The sequence below is a fragment of the Neomonachus schauinslandi genome, chromosome 8, assembly GCF_002201575.2.
Source record: "Neomonachus schauinslandi chromosome 8, ASM220157v2, whole genome shotgun sequence".
In the NCBI taxonomy this organism is placed as follows: Eukaryota; Metazoa; Chordata; class Mammalia; order Carnivora; family Phocidae; genus Neomonachus; species Neomonachus schauinslandi.
Window position 1 is genome coordinate 32214293 of NC_058410.1, and position 26787 is coordinate 32241079.

General features: G+C 37.9%; 1 protein-coding gene across 1 annotated transcript in view; it reads right to left on the reverse strand.

Moving 5' to 3' along the window:
• The window catches only part of ENPP1 (ectonucleotide pyrophosphatase/phosphodiesterase 1), a 68762-nt gene that overhangs the window by 29069 nt on the left and 12906 nt on the right, over positions 1 to 26787 (reverse strand). Inside the window, exons 2-5 of the mRNA XM_021693214.1 lie at positions 4837 to 4909; positions 3282 to 3398; positions 2162 to 2287; positions 1223 to 1283 (exon numbers count right to left, since the gene is read on the reverse strand). Coding sequence (XP_021548889.1) covers positions 1223 to 1283; positions 2162 to 2287; positions 3282 to 3398; positions 4837 to 4909 — 377 coding nt within the window. The remainder of the gene's footprint in view (positions 1 to 1222; positions 1284 to 2161; positions 2288 to 3281; positions 3399 to 4836; positions 4910 to 26787) is intronic.

Sequence of the window (26787 nt, forward strand, 5' to 3'; positions counted from 1 at the left end):
CAATATTACCACTGAAAAATCATGACCAATGTGTAGAAGGAAAAGAAAGACTCAAAATTCACTAAATCTAAATTTTCCAATATACCTTGGAATTAAAGGACAGCTCAAGGTACAGGAGAGGTCCCTTTGAAAAAAGTCTCTTCTATTGTAATTTTTTGGTTTGGGTTTAGTTTTTGTTGCTACTACTGTTGTTTTAAACAAAAAAGTGCTCTCTCATCCAAAGGAAAAAAAATACACATCCTATAAGGCAAAAATAAATTATATACACAAACAAAATAAGCTAAAGTACAGCTTTAAAATTTTTAATAGTTTGGAAAAAGATCATGACTTTAAAAAGGTAAAAATGTATTTCTGAAGATGAATAATTCAAATTATACAAGGCAGTAGATCTCAAGTGGAGCAAAGATAAATATATCTAACATCTTCATAAAATTTCCCCTCTTTGAATTGCACACACATTTTTTTGATGGCCTAGTATACATAAGGTACTGTGCAAAATACTTTATGGACAAAAAGAACCAATATGAATAATAAAAATTATGCAACATTCTCTCACAGATACATTGCTTATCCCCCAAAATTTATAAGTGAACCAAAATACAAAATATAAAAAGAAAGCTATAAAGTAATTTGCTACAGGTTTAACTCTCAAAGCTACAAATGAAAAAAAAAAAAAAGAAGACGATAGTAGGAAGGGGGGGAATCGGAGGGGGAGACGAACCATGAGACACTATGGACTCTGAGAAACAAACTGAGGGTTCTAGAGGGGAGGGGGGTGGGGGGATGGGTTAGCCCGGTGATGGGTATTAAAGAAGGCACGTACTGCATGGAGCACTGGGTGTTACACGCAAAAAATGAATCATGGAACACGACATCAAAAACTAATGATGTAATGTGTGGTGATTAACATAACATAATAAAATAAAATTAAAAAAAAAAAAAAGAAAGAAAGTAAAAGGCCTTCCTTCCTAATGAGAAAGACAAAAGATTTCCACCCACTGCTCACGGACAGTAAAGACTAAATAGTCATGACCTTCCTTTTTTTCTGTTAGCTTCCAGAGTGAAGGGTCATTCCATAATTAACTCTACACCACCAGTGCCCAACACAAGGCCTGACTAAAAACAACCTTTAATGAACCAATGATTGATTATTATTTTTATTCTGTGGAAAGAGAAAAAAAATAGTACTCTAAAAAAATAGTATTTCAGAATATCATCTTACCCTGCTGGACACTGTGGCTCATTAATGCTCTCACAAGTTTCTTCTACCCAACTTTTCTCTCCTAAAATATTTTCAAGAAATAAAACAAGTTGAACACACTGGACAGTAACAATAACTGTGATGCTGTGAGACATATTACGACAGATTCCAAAAACAAAATGTTAACAGATATGTAGATAATATGGGGCATGATTCTAGGGAAATACAACAAATACAGAAAGTTACTATGTCTCATAGTAAGAGTTAGTTGATATCAGGAAGAAAAAAATGTATAATTGCAAGACCAAAACATATTACTGTATTTGTGGGAACTTAAAGGCACCTTTTTCATTCTTGAGTGGTTGATATTTTCAGCCAAAATTTACAAGCCTCCTTTTATCCACCCAACAACATCTTCTAGTACTAAATCCTGGATATCTTAGTTCCCCTCATATCAATTTCAAAGAACCCTTGGACAAGACATCACAATAGCATCAGCTCACATAATACCCATAACCCTGGGCAGTAATTTCACATCTCTCCTTTCAACATGTGGCAGACACTGTCCTCATTCACAATGAGGGCACTTGGGACATAGAAGTCAGCCAGGACTGCAAAAGCCATCTTTCCACAAGGCAGCATTAAAAGTGTAGCTAATGTCAAAATAACATGAAGGGGTGTAGCGGGAGAGGGAGTAACTATACACAGAACAAGATTTGCTGTGTGTAGGTCATAGGAATTCCTCAACCGATGGATGGATACAAGATTCACTGCATACTTTCCTGACTCTCATGTTTGAATTTTTCTTTAATAAAATGCTTTTTAAATATCTTTTCGGCCAACATAGTTGGTCAATAAATAGGATCCCTAATGTAAAAAATGACAGCTCTGCAAAACCCCGCCGCCACCAAGGAGGATGGCAGGCTGCTGTGGAACCAGATGGGCGCGTGGAGAGCTGACCTTGGCACACGGCGCTGAAGTTGACACAACAGTCGCCCTTGTCCCTGCAGTCATCTGAACAGGAGCACAAGCTTCTGGACAACCTTTTCTCCCCACACCTGAATTTGCTGCAAGTCCATATACGTTCTAGAAACAAACAAAAAAATACACGTTATGGTCCAAATTCAACACATTGGAAGTGGACGCAAACTTGCTCTCCTCTGGGGCAGGATCCACGAGACACAAGGAACTCTTTCATTCCTCAGAGTTCCTCGCAGGGTCGGCCACCACAGTGGTTGATGTGAACTAACAGAAAACATGCATGCAATAAGTGTTATTATGTTGCTAAAAAGAACAGAATTTCGTCATTTTAAAACATGGACAAACATTATTATCGTACAATTCTTATATAGATCTTTCTTGGCTTTTTCCCACCAGCCGTTTTCAGGGTTCTCAAAATTTCACCTGAATCTGGTTTATTCTCATTTAAATATTAAATATCCATGACCTACGTAGAGAAATCCAAATCAAACTGAGAAAACATACATATTCTGATGGTTTTATTTTGAAGTGTAAGTAGACATGTAAGTACATGTGAAACTAATGTAACATTCTGTGTCAACTCTATACTTCAATAAAAAGAAGTGGATGTCTAAGAACTCTTGTTTTAATGAGCCCACACTGAAAATATTCATATATTTCAAGCAGCCTTTTTGAAGTTAGTTTAAGTGCAAATTAGATTATATTGGCTTTCTGCATACATTAAAAACCGGCATGGTTTGGCTCTCCATAAAGTGTTGAACAAAGGCAAAACTCGTGACATTTTTTTCTCTAAGGAAACACAAAGGCCAAATTTTTAAAAATCTCAAATGAGTTAGATAAATCACATACCTAAAAGATGCAGAACTTGTCCCTGATCCCCATCTTTTTCCCTGCATGTTTTTCTTAAGATTTTATTTATTTATTTGAGAGAGAAAGAGAGCATGAGAGGGGGGAGGGCCAGAGGGAGAAGCAGGCTCCCCTCTGAGCGGGAGCCTGACTCCGAACTCGATCCCAGAACTCCAGGATCATGACCTGAGCTGAAGGCAGTTGCTTAACCAACTGAGCCACCCAGGTGCCCTCCCTGCATAGTTTTATTTACCTGGTTCTATACATGTCTCCTGGTAATCCAGACAGCAGTTTCCAAGGTCAACGCAAGCAACATCACAGCGGCAGTTGCCAAATGTTCTCTCAAAACAGCGACCTTTGCAACTTTTCACTGAAAATATAGAATAATGAGTTAGAGCTTTCGGATCATAGAAGCACAAAGCAAACATCAACTAATATACCTAAGATAGATTCAAATCCTACCTTAGAAAACACAGATGGCGTAATAAAGGTACCCAAGAATCTTTTCACAAATACACGTAGAAAGTGGCACAAAGAGAAGGCACAGAGTTTTGATTTTATCTCTTGCCATAGAAAAAAAGAACTTTTAAAATTTATGACAAACCCAACTGGGGCTGCTAAGACTTAAATCCTTATGGCATGGTAAAGAAAGTCAGAAGAAGGACTTGTGCTGAATGTTTTATGCTCGGAAAAGGTTGGCTTACACAGCCATAAAGTTCTCTAAAATTTTGAAATGTGAGATAAAGTTTTAAAATTAATTATCTGAATATTTCAGAGAAAGAGAAAGAATGCCTGACTTACCTCACCCCCAGGCTTGGTGTATGAAAGAAGTGATGTCCGTGTACAAACATTCTGCAGGAGTACCCCTCCCCCCATCACCTAAAATACAGATTTGGCCTTCAGATCCAGGTGGTGCCCAAATTTCGCAGTCAAGGTCTGATTTACTTTTTTTAAGCTTTTATAAAACCTTGTCCTTCCCCTCCGTCACTTATTTCCATCCGAACTAGAGTATTTGGTTACTATCCCAGTCTCACACTAGACTACCAGCTTAAGGACAAAGACCACACGTGGATTTTGCCCAGCATACTGCATCCTGGCACCCCACAAGATGGTAGTTGGTACTAGCAAGTTTTTGTTAAATGGATACATGGTGAATATGGAAGGAAGACTTCTTATCAAAAATAATAATTTTATGTTGTAACTGTTTACTAGATACCTGGAAAAAGCTAGGTTTTCATTAGATTACTAAAATCCACTTGTAAAATAATGCAAATCCAACAGAAAAAAGGAATAATCCTAGCTCCTGACCACCAAGGCCCGCAATTTTAAAAGCCAAGGGCATGTAACAATAAGTTTCTGATTGCCCAGAGATGCTACCTGGTTACCTAGTAACCCGTCCAGGGCTGCTTCAGCAACTAACTCCCTGGGGGAAAAGAGTGTCTTAGGAGTCCCTGGACAAAGTCAGGGAGAGGGTTCCAGGGGCCCAGCACCAGAATCTTTAGGCCATATTTGCTTGTTTGTTTCACTGTTCTTAATTTATTTTTTGTTGCTTTGGGGGTTTTCTCTTTGCTGGTTGATTTTTTGGTCCTAGCCCCTCTTTGTTGTTTTAGGATGAAGTTTTGCAAATAGAGTATTATATGGCTAATTCAACAAAAGAGCTTCAAGAAGGCTCAAACCAGCATCAAATCTGCAGTAACTACTGAGGACCCACAGATTAGGACATAACACTTTCTCAATCATATTCTGAAGAAGTCTAAATAGCAACACACACACACACACACGTGCACACGAATTACTGTAGTAATTACCTTCTTTGGCACAGCTGGGTTTCAACCCAAATATACAACCAAGGATTGTTGTTAACACACAGACTGACAATACCTGTGGGGAGAAAAAAGAAAGTTATATAGCTTTAAACCCTTTTATTTCGTCAAATGTTTTTAAAGTTGCTGGTGCTGCTTTCTTTCCTGATGTGGGTGCAGGTCACATGGATGTGTGTGCTTTGTGAAAATTCAAACTGCATACCTATGCTTTGTGCATTTTTCTGTATGTATGTTTTATTTCAAGAAAAAGTTTACTTAAGTGTTAGCAAATGAATCTATGCCATCGAAGATTAATGCTTCCAGAAATTTCCCAGTTAATGCAAATAAATCCAGTCAGAGAATTTGGAAATAATTAAGGGAAGGAGAGAGGGGAAAAAAAAAAAAATCTAATTAGAGATTCAATTTCTTATTTGTTAATCCATAAAAGGTAATATGAGACTATTAGATGCCTCTTTTCCATAGTTTAACTACATAAACCCTAAACAATATCCTCACATGCCCCATGCCCCACGGCAGTTTGTGGGGACAGGCACTAGACAGGGCTGGGAACTGCGCTGTGGGCCCAAATGTTACCACAAACTGGTTGTGTGACTTGGGGGAGATCACTTACATGCTCTAGATATCAGATTACTCACCTTTACAATTAAAGGGCTGGACTTCATGGATCGCTAAAATTCTTTCCAGCTCTAACATTTTGCCACTTTCTCAGTCTCCACTCTTGTGGCCTTTGACATTTTAAGATAAGTAGACACACCACACAGAATTTTTATTTGAGAATTAGAAAAAAAAATCCAGAGAACACTCAATATTTTTAGTGGCATGGAGTTTCCCTGAGAGCTCTCTGGAATCTCACTTTGCAGGAAAATCCGACAAACCATGCATTCAGTACCAACTATGTGTAAAGACTGTGTTATACATAGGAAAGAGTAACAGATGCCTCAGGGAGCTTCTATTTGTGTGGGAAAAGGTAAATATAACAGCATAAATGGCTCATATTTGGCAAGTCCTAGGAGGCAGCTCCAGTCCCATAGTTGTTTAAAGAAGGAGAAAGGTTGCAGTGGTTGAAGAGAAGGAAATCAGAGAAGGCTTCATGGAGAAAGACTTTGGGCGGGGCTCTGAAAGGGGGAGATGATGATATGATATGATCAATGATATAACAGAGCACACTTCTAGGAGGAAGGCCAGCATAAGGACAGGTCTGAAGGAAGAAATGGAAGGCAGCAAATAAACAATGAGCAGCTTACTTTGGCTAGAACAAAGAATATGCAAAGGGGAATGGATGTAGTGGGGACAGGTGGAGTGGTGTTTCCCAAAAGCCAAGCTAAAGAGATAATAGAGATGAGGAATGGGTGAATGGGACAGGGTGGATGGTGGGTGCAGGCTTTTATGAACTCACTCCTCAAATGAGACATATCAAGTCTTGACCATATATGCCAGTCGCCAGGTTAGGTACTGTATACTCAGTAATAAAACAGACATGACCTTTGTCCTCGAGGTGCCTAATATCAAGTGACTACAAGAACTAAAGAGAAAGAAAATGGTTAAGTAAACTGAATCAGCAGGTCTAACTTATTTCAGAAAAAAATGAGGGTAAAGGAAGGGAGAGCAAGAGTATAGTGGGTCTCAAACACAACAGGGTCGAGGTGAAGCCTTTTTCTTAGGAAATCAAAAACCTAAGTACATGTATGTGCATTGAAGTAGGGAGCCACCAGAGGAAGAGCTTGAACAAACAAGTAAACAATGGCAAACAGAACAAGGTACCAGCAGAGAGCACTAACAGATTCCCCTAAACCTTTGATGGTGGTGTAAGTGGACACAAACATATGAAAGGTAATTTTTAAGTCTCTATCAAAAACACTAAAAACTCTTACTGTTGAACATAAACATATAGGGAAATGAAAAAATTGTAAAGCTAATCTGTATTTAGTTTACTGTCATTTAAAACATGGAGAATTAAAGTTTTCATTGTAATAAACTTATCAAGAACAATTTGAACAGTGCTTTATCTTCTTCTCCTTCTCATCATAGAGCTTACAATACAGAATGAGTATATTTTCCATGCCTTGGCAACTGGCCACATTCCTTTCCAAGCTTAGATCAGTTTTCCATGTTTTAACCTTTGCACTTTTAATAATGTGAAGTATCTCCACAAGTTCCTTTAATATGAATTCTTGTGCCGGGGTCCCTTCATCTGGGACATCCTCATCCTTTCCATCACAGCCACGCTCCTCACTATGTCCATAAACTCACCATCACTCAGTTCTTCTGGCTGCATAGCTAGAGGCTACTGAACAGAGGCAGTGTTAACATTCCCACGGTTGCCTTTTTCTTCCAGAACCCCATTTATATGTGAACTGAATCTCACTTCTGGCATTATCACTTTTCTTTCCTTTACTGAATTTTCATCTTTATCAGCCAATTCTCTCTTTCGATCATCTATCTGTATAAAATGCCATGTACATTTACCACCAGGAGACAAAGAAGCAACGCAACCACTTTCTTTGCTGTCTGTGAACGACCAATAGATGCATCATAACCAATCACTGACAGACGTGAAAAGAAACCATGTTGGTCACTGGCCACCATATGCATCTGTTATTTACACAGTGATTCGTGGACAGAAAACGCTAGCAGCAAAGACTGTATTCTATGCAACTCCTCACAGTTAATAAATCTTGGTAACTGAAACTTAAACCATGTTGTTGGGGGACTGGTGTTATTTAATTAAACTGTGGTAACTGAAATTGAGCATGCCACAGACTCATGCAAAACCAGGGCTGTCCATACTCTCACAAGTGGGCAATAGAGTTGTCCAAGACTGCTTATTTCAAAACTGTTTGTCTTCACAACAAACACACACACACACACACACACACACAAACCAAGAAATAAGTTCACTTTAAGAAACTGGCTTAAAAAGTCAGTTTAATCTATACAATCTCAGGAGGTTAGCCTCAAAGATAGACATGTCAGAAGAAGGCTGAGAGGAAGATACAAAACTGAGATACAGCCAGAGGAAGTTGGAAGCAGCTGATGGTGGATGCCCTCAATCTTCTTGGGCAAGTAAGAATATCTCCTGGGAGTGAAGAAGTCTAGCCGGGGCTCTGTAATGAGGGGGCGTAGGACATCCCAAGTGAAGAATGGTTGCAAATCCGTGGAGACAAAGGAGACTGAGTCAACAAGAGAAGAGTGAAAAGACCTTCAAGCTTTGGGAGCCCGGCTGAACGTGAAATTATGGACTGTAATGGACACAAAGTGGCCTGGAATCCCAAAGCTGGGAGTGGAGGTTTGGGACAAAAAGATAACATGGCGTGGGGAGATGGGAGGGCAGGGGAAACTGAGCAGAAAAGCTGATAAGAGTCAAAATGTGGCTGTAGTGGCTGAACAGGGTTGGGACCATGCGGATACAAATGTTTGAGAACTGGGAGAAGACTGGGGATCAGGCAACTGTGGGAGTGGGAATAAAGGAGGGAGCAAGGAAGGAGGAAGAATGGAGGTTATGATTGAGTTCTCAGAAGTGGGACAGTTTGGAATGGAGATGAAACTAAAAGGAGAAACCTGAAATTGGCATAAAATACTTGTTGGAAGTAAGAAGACCCAAAAGTTCTAGTACTTATACTAATAATCAGAGTTAAGTTTATACCAACAAATAAAAAATCACAGTAGGAGAACTTTATTTATATTCTGAAATGTACTGGCTTAAAATACACATTCCCTCACTGCTGTTAAGAAATTTAGTCATGGAGATGTATTACCAACAGCTGTAGTGTTCTTACTAAACATAAAACAGAACTTGCGAATGGTTCTGTTACAATTAAGTCTCATCTTGAGAAAAACTATGGGAAGATTTGGTGATAGGCAAGCATTTAAATCACAAGCATTAGGGGCGCCTAGCTGGCTCAGTCCATAGAGTGTGCACCTCCTGATCTTGGGGCAGTGAGTTCAAGCCCCGTGGTGGGCAAGGAGCCCACTTAAAAAAAAAAAAGAAAGAAAAAGAAGAAGTAGGTGTGTGATCTAGTCCAATTGTGAGTTAGTCTGTGAGGGAAAAATCAATGTTCAACAGTCACTACCTGTCCTGCACACAGTTAACAACCAATGGAAATACCTTGTGAAAAATACTGCTCCTAGCAGCCAAAAATGTCTAAAAATAAATCCAATAATTAAAAAAATCCTAGATAATTAAAACTACAAAACTTTACTGAAAAGCAATAAAAAGTTAATAAAAAGAGAAATTTGAAATACACAGTATTCTTGATTGGGGTGCCTGGGTGGCTCAGTCAGTTAAGTATCTGACTCTTGAACTCAGGGTCGGGAGTTCAAGCCCTGCATTTGGCTCCATGCTGGGCATGGAGCCTACTTTAAAAACATAAGTAAAACTAAGTAAGTAAATTGTAAGCATGAGTTTAAAACACACATGATATATGCAGTCTCCACCCTCTTATGAAGCTGCAGAAGGGACATGATTTTTTTTTCATTACCTCTCCACTGCTAAAAGATATTGCTTAGATTTATTTTTTTTTAAGATTGTATTTATTTATTTGAGAGACAGAAATAGCGACAGAGATAGTGAGAGAGGGCACAAGCGGGGAAGAGAGGGAGAAGCAGGCTCCCCACTGAGCAGGGAGCCCAACTTGGGGCTCGATCCCAGGACCCTGGGATCATGACCTGAGCCAAAGGCAGATGCTTAACTGACTGAGCCACCCAGGCGCCCCTAGATTTATCTTTTATAAGATAATGCAAAGCATGGAAATGAAACAAAAATATGATAATAGGAACAATCAATTCTCATCTATAATCACATCCATAAAAGATGAAACTTATATCATCTACTACTGTGTTATACAATACCTAATCAGAATAATTTTTAGTAGAAAATTTCAGAACTGTGAAATCTAATTCAAGTTTAATTTCTTCTCAAAGTAGTTTAAAAAAGCAATGTCAGGGGCACCTGGGTGGCTCAGCTGGACAAATAATTGTTGCGCTGAAAATCACCCAACTGCGACTTCAGTCGTTTAAGCATCTGCCTTCAGCTCAGGTCATGATCTCAGGGTCCTGGGATTGAGCCCCAGCGTGGGAATCCCTGCTCAGCGGGGAGTCTTCTTCTCCCTCTGCACCTCCCCGCTTGCATGTGTGTGCTCTCTCTCTCTCTCAAATAAATAAAATTAAAAAAAAAAAGCAATGTCAAAATTCACTATTCATTTTTACCTCTCTAACAATTTAGGTAGGTTTCATATTTTGATATTCTCTTAGAAACTAGAGACAAAACATTTTATCTTAGAACATATGCATCTACCAGACATACAAGTAAATTGTTGGAATGTTTTGCCTCTACATTAGAAGAATATTTGAGGGCGCCTGGGTGGCTCAGTTGGTTGGGCGACTGCCTTCGGCTCGGGTCGTGATCCTGGAGTCCCGGGATCGAGTCCTGCATCGGGCTCCCTGCTCAGCGGGGAGTCTGCTTCTCCCTCTGACCCTCCACCCTCTCATGCACTCTCTCTATGATTCTCTCTCTCTCATTCTCTCTCACAATAAATAAATTAAAAAAAAAAAAAAAGAAGAAGAATATTTGAGAGTTTTCTGCTTGTTTAGTTGGAGTACTTAAATCATTAGGTCTTTCTTGGACATTTAGTGAACCAAAAGAAATAGATACAAAGAAAGCACTCAATTTTTTTTCTCACAGATTCCCTCAAATACAGTGGCATTAATATAACATGTATTATTCTTTATTGAGCATTGACTCATATAGGAGTGTCTATTTGTACACAGTGCCTTTGCTAAAGGCCAGAGAGACAAATGAAAGCAACAGAAATGAAGCTGGGGCGGGGGGGGGGGGGGGGGGCCATGGAAATGAATGATTACAATGGAATGGGAGGAGAGCTACAGCAGAAATATGCAAAAAACATTAGCATGCTAATAGCACAGTGGAGAGAAGAAAAGGAGAGAATGGTGATAAAAAAAAAAAATTTCACAAAGAGAGACTTGGAGAAAAAGGGATTTCCCCCTCCATCAATAAACAGATGTTTGAGTGTCTGCAATAAGCCCTGTGTTTAGGTTCTGTGGGGAAGTACAAAAATAAAACAAAAAACCATCTGTGGCGAAATGCCGAATCTTCAGAGTTTACCATCTAATCAGGCTGACAACTCCAGAATTTGTCGATGATAAAGACAGGAAATGGTGAGAAGCAGCCGAAGAATTAAATCACATGGTAGCAACAATGCGTGCAATTGGCAACTCGTGCAAAGCCAGGGAGGTACAGAAACTACCACCAGTCTGGGACACAGAGAGGAATGGCGTGATAAGCATCACTTCTCCAGTCCTATGCACAGGGCACTTTTCTCAGAGTTTTAGATCAAATCATTCAATCTTCACAATAACATTATGAGACAGATTACTGACATTAATCCAGTTTAAGGAAACTGAGCTCAGATAGCTGACAAACCGCGGGGGCAAGATTTGAACTTGGGCACTCAGGCTGTAAAGCAGTGGGGCAGTCGGGGGACACAGCAGTGGCTGAAAGGGGGCCATGGTCTTAGGGGCATTCAGTGGGGAGCTGTTGGGGTATTTAAATACGGAGGTGACATGACTGGATTGACAAATTCTAGAGAAAGCCTTTGGCAACATTGTGGAAGGTTCTGGTATGAGTCCAAGTGTGAAGTGAGAGCTTGGTCTCACCCACCTCTCCTTTCTCAGGAGATGCTCTGTCCTCTTCTGTCTCCCTCACTCCCAAGCACCACTGCCCTCACCATGCTCCATGAGATCCATCTGTCTCTGACCAGACTGTGAGTTCCAGGGAGGGGTAATTTACTCATCTCTGTATTCTCCATGTCTAGTATGGTGCCCAGCACACAGCAGACATTCGACAAATAATTGTTGAACTGAAAATTAGCAAACTGTGACTTTGTTAAACGTAATTTGAGGGGAAACCATAATCTTTTCCTTTTCTTCATCTGACTTGACAGAGTCAGTCTAAGTGCCTTGGTATCTGCTTTATATAAATGATGCCTACAATAAATGTACATGAAAAACATCTTTTTTAGGAAATGGTAGATTGCTGTATTTGGTATTCACATGTGACAGATGGAATATAAATGCTCACCTGAGGTGAAGATGAATCAGTCCTCTGATCTTTGAGCACAGCTGCATGCTCTCTAAAGAGAACTTTGTGAGAACTCAGTTCCACACAGGGCTGAGTCTTCAGGCAAAATTTTTTTTTTTTTTTCTTAGAAGATGAGGATTAGATCCTCAGAAACTTCCACAGGGCATTTGAAGGGACACCAGAGAAAATGTCATATTCTTGAAGAACTTTTAAGTATTACAAAGTTCAAAGTATATGTTAGAACAACTGCTTGAGTGGATTTAGGAATTTTTAAAGAAATAGTTCTAATTTTTGCTTGGCCTCTTACATACTCAGTATCATTTTAGTTATATTTGACATAATTGTAGATTCTCCTAAGTGGCAGTGACATTTTATATAAAGCAATTTATACGAATGAGCAAATGAAAATGAGGAAGGAGACACCAAGCACTGGAAATAGCACATCACCCTGGGGCAAACCTCACATTTAATCTCTCAGTGAAACATTAAAACTCTGAAGAAGTTGACTTCTGCCTGGTAGAAAGTTTCAGGTTCAAAATGGCTAGGGTTCAAATTCCACCTCTCTTAATTCATTTTGTCAACATTCCACAAATATTTCTTGAGAGACTGCTACATGTCAAGACTGATCTAATGCTGGGACTATACCAGTGAACAAAATGATTTCAGCGTTCTCATGGAGCTTGTGTTCCAGTGACTTCTAGACAACCAGAAACTGTGGGACTTGGGAACATTTAATATATTCATTAAACCTTCTTTTTTTAAAAAACCCCTAAAGGGGTGATAATACCTACCTCACAAAGTTGGCACAAACTTTGGGCATAATGTACAGAAAGTGCCCAGATTGGTGACTGTGCTCAATAAATGGCAACGAGGGGTCAATAAAAGACAGTTCCTACTAGGACTATCCAACTCACCAAGAGGACTTGAGCCCACTAAAGAGTCTTCCACAGGGACAATATAACCAATGTTGAAGCAAACTACAGGGTATTCTTTTTAATATGCTGGTAAAAGAAATGCCATGAACTAGTATATTAACATTTCACCTCCCCCTCCTTTTTTTCTGCAGAAATTTGTTTTCAACAGCTGTTGAAGACCATGCAGTGGTTTAAAAAAATCTACCCAAAAGATGAACTAGAGAGAGAAAGAAGGCAAAATGTTGTTTTTCATGGGATGGTGGTACTGGTAATTTTAGTTATATCTATACAGCAGCTCTCCAACCCATGCTGATGACAAAGGGATCTATGTAAACAACAATTTGCATATTAGAGAGTACTACAGATCCGTGTCTGCACACTTAACAAAGTATAGCCTTAGACTGATCCAAGCACTGTGAATGTAAGAACACACACCTTAAACCATTCATATTCTTTTGCTCACAAAATTACACTTCTTGCAGCTTATCCTAAGATAAAAACTTATGTACAAATATTTATTACAAATGTTTACATGTAGCACCACTTACACTTACAAGAAAAAAAATAGACATATACACAATCTCCAATAGAAAATGGCTAAATAAAATATATTTATGTAGTTGAATATTATACAGTCATTAACAATGATGACGTAGAAATTTTATAGCATGAGGAAAGACACCTGCACATTACAAATTGCAAATAATAAAACAAAATGGGCAGTATGATTCTAATTTTCTGTTATATATGATATATCTTTTATAAATAGTCTTCTCTCTGCCTGATGGGCTCACAAGTGATTTTCCTTATCTTCTTGGTACTTACCTTTATTTTCCAAAGTTTCCATGATAAACCCATATGCCAGAGAAGTAAGGGCGCTAGGATGTGGGTATTAGTGACCCAGAGCAAACGTTTTCCCATTCTGGCATTTTAGGGAACTTCAGCCCAACCAGAAGCTCCTCCCATTCTTTTTTATTTTCTTTAAGGTTTATTTATTTATTTGAGAGAGAAAGAGAGTGCATGTGCATGAGCAGGGGAAGGGTCAAAGGGAAAGAATCTCAAGCAGACTCCATTGTGAGCTGACGATGTGAGCTGAAATCAAGTTGGACGCTTAACCAACTGAACCACCCAAGCGCCGCCCCCCCCCAATCCCTCATTCTTAAATATCAGCGAACAGTCATGGTTCACCACTCATTTGAAGTCAGCCTATAATACGAGATAAACAAAAAGTGTAAGATGAACACGAAGGAAAAAAAAAGGGAAAGGAAGAGAAAAATATATTAAAAACAAACACCTCGGGCGCCTGGGTGGCTCAGTCGTTAAGCGTCTGCCTTCGGCTCAGGTCACGATCCAGGGTCCTGGGATCAAGCCCCACATCGGGCTCCCTGCTCAGGGGGGAGTCTGCTTCTCCCTCTCGCACTCCCCCTGCTTGTGTTCCCTCTCTGTCTCTCTCTCTCTGTCAAATAAATAAATAAAATCTTTAAAAAATAAATAAATAAATAAAAACACCTAATTAGTATTCTCAGTGGGAGTCAAGAAGACATATGCAAATCTTCAAATCAGAGGTCCTAATATCAAGTATCCAGAATAATAAATTAAAGAAGGCTCATACTTATTCACATCATTATAAAATTCCAGAACACGACTGACAAAAAGATCTTTAAGCCATGCCAACTTCATAAAAATAAAATTTAAAAAGAGCAGTAAAGATGTATAAGATCAGAGTTAGTTTTTTCCTTGGAGGTTTAGTAGAACTCACTGGTGAAGCTCTCTGGGCCTAGAAAGATCTGTATAAGTTTATTAATTCTGGTTCAATTTCTTCATGGGTTATAGAATTATTTACATTTTCTAATTTTTCTTGAGTCAGTTTTGATAAGTTGTTTTTCTTCTTGGACTTTTTCACTTCATCTACATTTTCAAATACATTGGTAGAAAGTGATAGCCCTTTATTTCTTCAGTGTCTGTAGATCTGTGTTTGTGGTCCTTCTTTCATTCCCTCTTTCCTTTTTGTCTTAATTAGGCTCACCAGAAGTAATACTCCTTTTTAAAGAATCACTTTTTCTTTGCCAGTCTTCTCTTTTACATGTTTATTTTTTATTTTACCGATTTCTGGTCTTATCTTTATTTTTTCTTTCCTTCAGTAGCCTATGTTTAATTTTCCATTTTGTTTTGGGTTTTTTCCCAAGTTACTGATATGGCTACTTAGGTTATAGCTTTATAGACTTTCTTCTCCTTTAATATTACTTTTATTCTAATTTTTAAACTCCTTAAGTCATTGTTGTTTTATAAGTTCATTTAGATTTACCCAAATATTTATGACTTTATGCATTTTAACACATTTTCTTTTGCACCTTTTATCTGGAATCATCTGGAATGTATTTCCTTCTGCCTAAAGTATTTCTTTTAGAATTTTCCTGATGGCAGATTCTCTCAGTATTTGTTAGTTTATACATGTCTTTATTTTGTTCTCATTCTTGAAAGATATTTCTTCTGGTACATAATTACAGTTTGGCAATGACCTTTCAGCACAGTGAAGGTATCGTTGCACTATGTTATGCTTTTAATCATTACTATTGAGAATTCAGCTGTCTGTTGCACTTTTGAAGGAAATGTGTCTTTTTCAATACCTTTAAAATCTTTTTTTTTTAAGATTTTATTTATTTATTTGACAGACAGAGACACAGCGAGAGAGGGAACACAAGCAGGGGGAGTGGGAGAGGGAGAAGCAGGTCTCCCGCCGGGAGCCCAATGCGGGGCTCGATCCCAGGACCCTGGGATCATGACCTGAGCCGAAGGCAGACACTTAATGACTTTTTATTTTTACTTTTGTATTCTGCAATGTTATTCTGTCATTTGTTGATATATATTTCTTTTATTTATTCTGCTTAAGATTCAATGAGCTACTTAAATCTGAGGGTTGGTATCTTTCATCAGTTCTAGAAAATTGTCATCTCTTCAGATAGTATCCAAAATAAAAGTAGAAATGGATTTTAACAGGAAAACATTAAACTACAAAAAATGACCTAGAAAGTCTTTAAAGAACCAAATAAAATTTCTAGGAATAAAAAATGAACAAAATTCAATGACAAGGCTTCACATCAGAAGAGACACAGTGAAAAACAGAATTAGTAAGGTGAAAGTTCAGAAGACATCATCTATCATGTACCACAAAAAGAAAGATCATAAGAAATTACCCTTCTTCCAATTCACTATTATTTCTTCTATATTTTCTTTTTTCTTTTTTTAAAAATAAGTGAATTTTAATTTTTTTAATTTAAATTCAATTAATTAACATATAATGCATTATTTGTTTCAGGAGTACAGGTCTGTGATTCATCAGTCTTATATAATACCCAGTGCTCATTACAACACATACCCTCCCCAACTACTAAGATTTTTTATTTTTTTATTTTTTAAATTTCTTTTTTTGTTGGGGGGGGAGGCAGATGGAGAGAGAAAATCTTAAGCAGGCTCCATACCCAGCATAGGACCTGCCACAGGGCTCCATCTCACGACCCTGAGATCATGACCTGAGCTGAAATCAAGAGTTGAACGCTTAACTGACTGAGCCACCCAGGCGCTATTTCTTCTATATTTTCTTCAAAAATAGTCAAGAGTTTTATAATCTGTGTCTGGTAACAATACCATCTCATGTCATTACTTGTCTGCTTCTGCTGTGTGATATTTCTGCTGGTTTTTTGCTCATGGTGCCATTTTCCTCTGTGTGCCAGGTTGTTTTTTAACTGTGTTCTGTTCATTGATGTTAAAAATTTTCAGGATTCTTTAGAAGCCTGGGATGAAAATGTTTTCATCCAAAACGGATTTATATTTGCTTCTGCCAAAAACATCAGACAGAGAAACTTTAAGTTTGAGACCACCTTTATAACTTATGGTAGATAAAGTGTGATCAACTTGCATATATCTTTATTTATGGGACATACACCATAAATTACACAACAGCTAGATCCTTCACAGGCTGTTCTAACTTCATACAACATAATACATATATAATACATTTATAACATTTCATAGCATATAAGATATATAAGCATGCACAATTTCTTTACAGGATGAAATTATGACTTCAAAACTTTATTTCTGAATTATGATAGCTTCCAGAAATGTACATTTTATATTTCTGTCTCTCTTATCTATGGTCAAGCTCATCAAATTCAGTTTAAGAAATATTAATGCCTGCCTGTACCATATCCAGTATGATAACTGTCTTAAGTATAATACCCTTTATCCTCACAATTATGTTAGTTTTGGCAATTATGGAAATAGTGATATTTTTTATTATCTCATTAACAGGTCCCAATTAAGAATCACAGAAAAGTCATTTTAGTACTATTTATCATCTTACGACTAGTATAGGTTAAAGACAAGAATTTGTAGACAGAAGGAGGAACAGATGCTAAAACAAAAGAGAAATATAACAGTCACTTTGTGATGTTTTAAGCAATAACTAGCAATTTATTAAAGCACACACACACAATGACAACAAAACCCCAAAAATACGAGGGGTCACTGTGGACAAGGCCATCTGTTACCATCTGTTACCAAACCACTGCTTCTAAGAGCAACTAGAAGGACCAATCAGAAGACTAAGGACAACATAACAGAGGGGAAATACTACGGCAGTTCCTTTGGATGTGCAAAGATCCATGCATATGAGGTGCAACTTGTTACTACCTGCTCAAACCCAGCTGCTAAAGTACTTCTAGGACCTCTCGATTACAAGTAAGCTCACATCACAAGCTATAGCACTGTCCCTCAGAGAGATTCCTAGAACTGCAGATAAAAAAATCTCCACTCCACAGATACTAGTATAGCACTTTCCAAAACATAAAAGGGAAAATATTGGCTTTAAAATGAAAGATATTAAGATAGGAGTCCACAAAAACAATCTCCAAAGACATCACAGAAATTTTGGACCTTCAAAAACTCCATTATCAACACATTTTTTAATAACACCAGTTAACAGAATTGCTGAATGTATGCCATCATTTCAAATAGTACTTGCTTCTAATTTGTCAGAAATAGTGCTAAATCTGTTGCATTCTTTTTTAAATGGCAAATACTTCTCATATTTAGTAAAGGGGGAAATCTGCAGCAGGCTTAGGTTAACAGACTTTATAAACCTAGATTCTAGTTGTGAGTAAGGAGAACTATGTCCCCAGTGAAAACCAATACACTCTTCTTTGGAATATTTATGTTCTTTTTTTCATATCTTTAAAAAAATAACAAACAGAAGAGAAATAAAGTTAAGAGGTACAGCAGTTTATTTAGTAAGACACAAAATAGAAACCTTTAATTGTTACTATTTTAAACACTGGCTCTCTTAAATGCTACCATGTGTCACTGTGGAGGTCTAGGCATTTAACCCTTTCCTAAGTGAGAAAGAAAGAAAACAGCAAATAGATATTTTGTAACTTCCAGGTATGATACTATGTTCATGAAAGACAGAGAAGACAATGCCCCCAATATAACATAAATCTGTTAGGAGATGCTGATAAAAGAACACGCAGTTTAAAACCATTATTTTGAATGAACACATTTCATATTTGGTTGAACTAGTCTCTTGGGCTGATAAAACTAGGAGATTCTTCCCTAAACTAGAATTAATCGTCCAGAAAAGGTTGGGTTTTTTTTGGCACCTTTGATATTTAAGCAAATAGTCATTTCATCAATGCCCTGATTTTCAAAGACTTATTCTAGCTAAGCAAACATTTGAAGAAAAGTATCAAAGAAAGCTCATATCAACAGCCAATAGGGGCTGGTAATGATAATTAAAAAATAATCTTTTTAGGACAGGTTAAAATAAAATATCAGATTAAAAGGCTGGCTTAAGAAAACAGAAACAATGTTACTACTTTACCATAAGCTGCAAGGAAATTATTAAAATCCTAACCATTTTCAAATAAAAATATAAGTATAGCAAAACTGTGGCCCTAATCACAAAAAGACCAATAAGTCTCATGCCTTTATATTACAAATAAGGATATGTATTACATTTGGAGCCTTGTAATACCAAGGAAGCCACATCATCTATAGTCCCCACATTGGGCTGGACTGAATATTTTCTATGGTGCCTGATAAATCTAAAATATCTATGAATCTACTTCTCTCTGACAATTGATCCTACCTTTATTTGGATCACTCCCGACCCCATCTCCTATACTCTCCTCTTCTTAAGGAATTTTACCCCAAATATGTATTGTATTAAGATTCTTGGCTGACTCTGGAAAACAGTATGGCGTTTCCTCAAAAAGTTCAAAATAGAACTACCCTAAGATCCAGCAATTGCACTACTAGGTATTTACCCAAAGGATACAAAAATAGTGATTTGAAGGGATACATGCACCCCGATGTTTATAGCAGCATTATAAACAATAGCCAAATTATGGAAAGAGTCCAAATGTCCATCGACTAATGAATGGACAAAGAAGTTGTGGTACACACACACGCACACACACACACACTCACACACACTACTGGACTATTACTCAGCCATAAAAAAGAATGAAATCTTGCCATTTGCTACGAAGTGGGTGGAGTTAGAGTATTATGTTAAGTGAAATAAGTCAGCGAAAGACAAACACCATATGATTTCACTCATGTGTGGAATTTAAGAAACAAAATAGATGAAGATGGGGGAAAAAAGAGAGGCAAATGAAGAAAGACTCTTAACTACAGAGAACAAACTAAGGGTTGCTGGAGGGGAGGTGGGAGGGAAGTGTGGGCTAAATGGGTGATGGGTATTAAGAAGGGCACTTGGGATGAACACTAGATGTCGTAAGTGATAAATCACTAAATTCTACTCCTGAAACTAATATTATACACTGTAGGTCAACTAATTGGAACTTAAATAAAAACCCAAAAAAGAAAAAAAAAAAAAAGATTCTTGACTGAACACAGGCCAGTGGAATAACTATTAGGTCTGTCATGAAAAGAACTGGAAACACCAGCCCTGGAGACGTACTTCCTCAGGCGAATCAGAAGTGGGAGTCAGGAACTCACTTGAGCCATATCCTTCATTGTCAAAATTTTTCCTGGAATGCTGCAGAGCCTCCAGAGAACTGAGTTATCCAGGGCAGCAACTCTTTTTCCTATTACGTTCATTTAATTTCTTTCCAGTTTTAACGAGAAATAATTGACATACATCACCGTAAGTTTAAGGCATAGAACACGATGGTCTGATTGATGTATACTGTGAAATGATTACCACAGTAGGTTCGGCTAACATCTATCATCTCATAAAGATATAATAAAAAGAAAAATTTGTTCATTTATTTTTGTTTCAAAAAGTACCAAGCCCTTCAAAGAGAATATCCAGTACTTGTAACTTCTGGCTGAGTGAGCAAATCACTTCTCTCAGGTCTCACCAATTGCTTTCACAGACCATTTCTCTCTGAAGTTAAAGGTCAAAGGGTAAAGAAACAGCCATTTGGTGGTATAAAGTTACGGTTTCAGTAAAGGGATTTAGCTGTGATGGCAACTTCACTCCATGACCTGTACACCCTCGCTGAATCGGGATGTAAGCACCTCATCAACAAGATCGGTAACAGAAAATACCTCAACACAAAGCAGGATCATTCTTAAAAAGGCTAGAGGGTGAGTCCTCAGATACAGCCTCCTACCACTAAAGCTTCCATTTATATCCACAAATGGAAAGTGCCCATGAGGGATCACAGAATTACTAAATACCAATATTTTGTTCTTGGTTTGATGGTTTATTTAACCGTCGTTTGTTTTCAGTTCACCAAAGACATTTTTGTGACTTCTATGTATCTTCTCACTTACTTCAGTTTCTTAAGAAATGGAGTCTTTTGAGATAAGATCTTGAGGAAAGTGTTCAGTAAACTGGATTTCGATCTCTTGACTTATAACAAAATAAAATGGTGGCTCAGTTGCTTAAGCGTTCTCAAACTCTTGATTTCGGCTCAGGTCATGATCTCGGGGTTGTGAGGTCAGCTCCGCGCTGGGTGTAGAGCCTGCCTAAAATCCCCTCTCTCCCTCTGTTCCTCCCCCACCCCCACTCATGCCCTCTCTCTCTCTAAAAAAGAAATACAGTTTCAAAATAAATGATAGATGGAGTAAATATTTAAAGATCTAACATGATATCACTAGAAGAAAAATAGGAGCAAACGTTTTTATAATTTTAGGGTGGTGAACATTATTTTAAGGATGGTACAAAATTCAGAAATCAGAAAGGAGAAGTTAATACATTTAATCCATAAAAATAAGGAATGTCTGTAATGCCAAAGAAAAAGAACATCAGACATAAGAGAAGTGGGGTGGGGGAAACTAGGATAAAACATCTTCAACCGGGGTGCCTGGGTGGCGGCTCAGGCAGTTAAGTGTCTGACTCTTGGTTTCAGCTCAGGTCGTAATTTCAGGGTTGTGGGATCAAGCCCCATGTCAGGCTTTATGCTCAGCACAGAGTCTGCTGAAGATTCTCTCCCTCTCCTTCTCCCTCTGCCCCTTCCTTGCCCCCTCTCAAATAAATAAATAAAATTCAAAAAAAATTTTTTTTCAACATATGACGGAAGGTTAACATCCATGATAGATAATGAGCACATAAACAAGTAGAGAAAGATAATCTGAAGTTTTAAAATACCAAAAGTAACAAACTAGTCTATGCAAAGTAAAATGGCTAATAAAAACATGATATTCGCCTTCATTACAAATCAAATAACTATAAATCAGAGTCCTTTTTTAGCCAATGAAATGAACAATTATTAAAGAAATTAATAATTACAAGTGTTGGCAAGGATGTAAGGAGAAACACGCACTTTCACACTGCCTTCATAGAAGTATATGCTCCTTTCTAAAAGGCCATTTAGATTAATCTACCTAAAATCAAAATGTGCATAATCTCCACTCCTGCAATTCGAAATTTAATCATTTATCTGATAGAAATTTTCACATAAGTGCATAAGGCTACGCATACAGATATATTTATTTATTATAGCATTATTTGTAGTAGCAAAAATGTGCAAAGAACCTAAATTTCTGATAATAAACAATTGACTAAATGTAACGCATTATGGTAAACCCAAATGATATAAAATACTGATCAATTCTTTTGAAATTATGTAACTCCATCACTGAAATGCTTACTCTTAAAGCCTTCAGACCCCATGTAAGCAGTCTATTCTGAGGCTATCATGCTGTAAGCCCAAATTATCCTATACATACATCTAGATCACATGGAAAGGTCCTGAAACTACATGAAGTGGGAGCGAGATGCCCAGCCAGCCTCTAGATGCTCTAGATGCTCCATCCCCTGCTGCTGTAACTCTCCATCTGACTACAACCCCATGACAGACCCTGAGCCACATCTGCCCTGCCAAGCTTTCCCCAAATTCCTGACCCATCAAATACCACGAGAGGGTTTTGAATCCATAAAACTGACGACCAGATACGGAGCAGGGAGGAATTTATTGAGCTGGTAGGACCAACTAGTATGACTCCCTGAACATGGGAGAGAACATGCTTAGTTTTCTTTCTCCCAAGATTTTATGCCTACATCATTCCCAAGGTCAAATGATCAATGGAGGAATGTAAGAGTTGACTCTGCTTACAGCACACAAATGGCCAGCTTCATTCAGAGGTAATGAGCTGGTTCTTCATCACTTCACTGAAGGAAGGGAAATGCCTGAAATACACTCCACATAGCGACTTGGGGATGTGAGTGATGGGATGTGTACTTTGCTTCCTTTTGCACAGGCACAGAGAATTTAGGCACAAACATTTCTGTTAGTTCACTCCCAATTTTCAAGTGGAAAGTAGACTTTTGGTTATGAGTATCAAGAATATTAGTAAATATTTAGGGAAAAAATATAACAAGATGAGGCCGAAAGTCTGAAACATCTTGTAGTACCAGAAAGTAAATGAAGTGCTAAACACACACACACACACACACACACACACACACACACACACACACAATGATGAGAGGGATGTCAAAAGGTAGAAACTTTCAGTTATAAAATAAATAAGTCCTGGAAATGTCATTAATGTACAGCATGGTAACTATAATTAAAAATACTCTGTTATTGGGTGCCTGGGTGGCTCAGTTGGTTAAGCGACTGCCTTCGGCTCAGGTCATGATCCTGGAGTCCTGGGATCGAGTCCCACATCGGGCTCCCTGCTCAGCAGGGAGTCTGCTTCTCCCCCTGACCCTCCCCACTCTCATGCTCTCTCTATCTCATTCTCTCTCAAATAAATAAATAAAATCTTTTAATAAAAAAATACTCTGTTATATGTTTGAAAGTTGTTAAGAGTACATCTTAAAAGTTCTCACCACAAGACAAAAAAATTTGTAACTATGTGTGATGATGGATTTTAACTAGACTTACTGTGGTAATCACTCTGCAATATACACATATATTGAACCATTATGTTATACAACCAAAACTAATATAAAGTTATATGCCAATTATAACTCAATAAAAATATTACAATCCAATTATCCAGTGTGTGAACATCTCCATTTCATGACATTGTAACTCACAATATTTTGAAATTAAAGCAACTTTTGTTGTCAACTATACTTCAATTTTAAAAAAAGCCAGCTATAATTTTAAAAACCTGTTAATCTATAAAGAAAACAATTAGTAAACATTTAAGAGAAAAAAATAGGACAAGATGAGCCTGAAAGTCTGAAACATTTTGTAGCACCAGGAAGTAAGAAAGTGTTACACACACACACACACACACACACACACACAAAGTGATGGGGTAGGTCAAAGGGACACAGGGGCCAACTCCCAATGGCCAAAGCCAGAACAATTTGAGCAAAAATACAAATAACATATTTTTGGATTATAGCCCAAAGTATAAAATAAATATCAGTAAGTACAAACTAAAATAAATAAATGACTGAATAAATAAGTAATAAGTGGGGAAGAACAGACAAATCTCCCATACAGAAGAATTCCAAATAATTTAGGTAGATACTCCACCCTCAAGGTAGAACATACTCTACTCGAATAAAAGTGTTGGCTGGGATTCCAGAGTACAGGATGGAAAAGTACAAAAAAGAGTATCTCTAGCAGTGAAGAACATTGAAAAACACTACCTCAGTGGTCTGCCTCCCAAAAGTGAACATTCCCACTATAATCATGAGAAAAATGTCAGACAAATCCCAATTGCAGGACATTCCCCAAAATACATGGCTAGTATTCCTCAAAATTGTCAAGATCATCAAAACAAGAAAAGTCTGAAAAACACAGCCAAGAGGAACCTACAGAGATGTAACAACCAAACGTAATGTGGTATTCCTGGATGGGATATGGGAACACCAAACAGAAAAGGTCATCAGGGGAAAACTAAGGAAATATGAATAGAGCATGGACTTTAGTTAATGAGGCTGTATCAATATGGTTTCATTGGTTGTGACAAATGCACCACAGTAATGTGAGATGTTAATCATCCCAACTCTGGTTTCACCAAACTTTTCCCTTTGCCCCTCCTGCTCTCAAGGTGGTAGCAGGTTCTTTCTGTTACCCTTTATGGGGCTGCCTCATTGCCACACCACCCCATTTGGCTTTCAGTCTTTCCAACAGCTTTGCAACCTGTTTCTTATATTAAATTCTCTTGATGAAATTACCAAGTATGGCCTTTGTTTTTCTGATTGGATCCTGGCCCATACAGGAAGGGATCTCCCCCGCTCTCTCTCTCTTTCTCTCACACACACACACACATCCCAAGGCATAATCTAAAGGCATAATCTAAACTAAAGTGAATATAAGGAAAGAACTTTCCATTTTGAGGATTCATTTGTTTTTAATTCTCTATCTACTAGATACAAAAAAAATACATATTTTAATTAAGTCTTGCTTCAGTTGGATTTCAAGAAGAAGAAAAAAAATATCATTGCCAAAATAATCTTGAAAAAGGTTTATTTCTTTTGAAGTTACGACCAAGAAAGATATGAGTCATTAAATTAAAAGTACTATGAAATGATTTTAGAAAACAAAATGTTTTAAGTTAAGCTCATGAGACAAAAAAGAGGAAAAGTGGTTCATTTATGGGAGAGGACAGCCCTTTCCACCCTCAGGCCGAGGACAAAACAGATGGGCTAAAAGGTAAGGAGCCATGGATTTTATCCAAAAGACAATTTTTCTTGCCTAGGCAGGTATCTTGCCTTCACAGATGGTGGGTCAGAGATAAAATACAAAAGGTGGAGAAAGGACATTGTGCTCAGGTAAGTTTATGTGATTTGTTTGTTTCCCCTCCCACCCCAAATAATTTTTGCACCATAATGACCACAGCAACTTGTATTTATTCTTGAAAGATGGGTGGGGGGGGGGTAATAGATAACAAAAAAAGACAACTATCCAGAGGATTCCTGGCAATTCTTCCCAAGGACAGGAAATGGGAAAAACAAGGAGATAACACCGGTTACTCAATCACAATTACAGTGGAACTTAAAAACTGGTAAGGGATACACGGGTTTATAATTTATGATGGAACATAATTTAATGTGTCACCTTTTAATGCGTATATTTAGGCTTAGTCAACTTAATGACACTCAATTATTTGGATAAAAAAAAAATCCTGAAATTACATTTGTAAGAACATTCACAAAGGAAACCTTTTGAGCAATTTCTTTTGTTCCAACAAATGTTTCTTGAACAAAGAACATTTGTTGTATGTAAATGTTCATTATCACTTGCTGGAAGAACTATAAAAGTAAAAAAAAAAAAAAAAAACCCTATGTATCACAACCTTCTAGCAACAGAAGTTTGTAAGATGCTAATGTTCTCTTTGCCTCTATTGCCCAGTCTAGTCATGACTAACTCTTCGCTGTGGAAAACTTGAAAAGTGGCTGGTGTGACTGAGGAACTGAATTCCTTTTTATTTAAACTTAATGTAAATTTTAATTTAAATAGATACTTGTGGAATTTACATCCTAGCAGAAAAGAGGAAGTAGTTATGAAACAGCCAAGTGAAAGTAAAAGCGTATTCTTTCTTCATCCACCATGCTCTTTAATTTGTTCCTACTGATGTAGTTTTGGAATGTAGGTGAGTTGGTGTTGGTGGGGTGAGGTCCAGAGCCCATGACTGAATTCTTGAGATGTCTTTGGTGCAACGTGGTAGCTTTATTAAATCACAGGCCCTGTGGGCAGAAAGAGCTCCTGGGTTATAAGGGGTGACGGATTATATACTTGGGAGTTAGGAGAGGTAAAGAAAAGGGAGATTTTCTTTTGTATGCTGAAGAGGACCTACAAGATACTGGAGGCCTTGCCATCATCATGTTCAGGTTGTTTTTCCCTCTAGTAAAGCATTAACATGAAGATAGTTGGGAGTTTCCTTCTGGAAGTTAGGTTATATATAAGATTGCATTTTTCTTGTAAATCACTAAGACATTTTGTAAACTGAGAGAGGCTCCTGTATTTTTGGACTGTGATCTCTATTAGTTAACCATTTGTTTTTTTCCTTTGCTTAGTCTTAGGGCAGCCAGGGCTGTCTGAGAAATGTCACACAGATCCCACCTTGGGCGGGGGAGGGGGTCAGCTTGTGCTTTGTCCTCAGCTGGCCTTCTGCTTCCTCATCACTACCACTAAAGCTAAAATGATCTTTACAAACTGTAAATCAGATTTTGTCACTAAGAATGAAAATAGAAATAAAAACAAACAGAAAAATATTTCACTGATTTCCAATTGCTCTTGCAACAAAAAGCAAAATCCATATGGCAATCTGCAAGGCCCTGCCTGGACCTGGCCCCAGACCCCCTTTCCAGCCTCGTCACCCATCACACACCTCTGCTTACCAGCCACCCGAGTCTCCTCCCAATTCTGGAATGGACCATGCTCCCTGCTAGTCCAGGGCCTTCATACTTGGAGCCGCCCCCCTTCAGAAGCCTCTTCTGCTCACCAGTCACTTCCCCCAGGACACCTTCAACCTCTATAACTA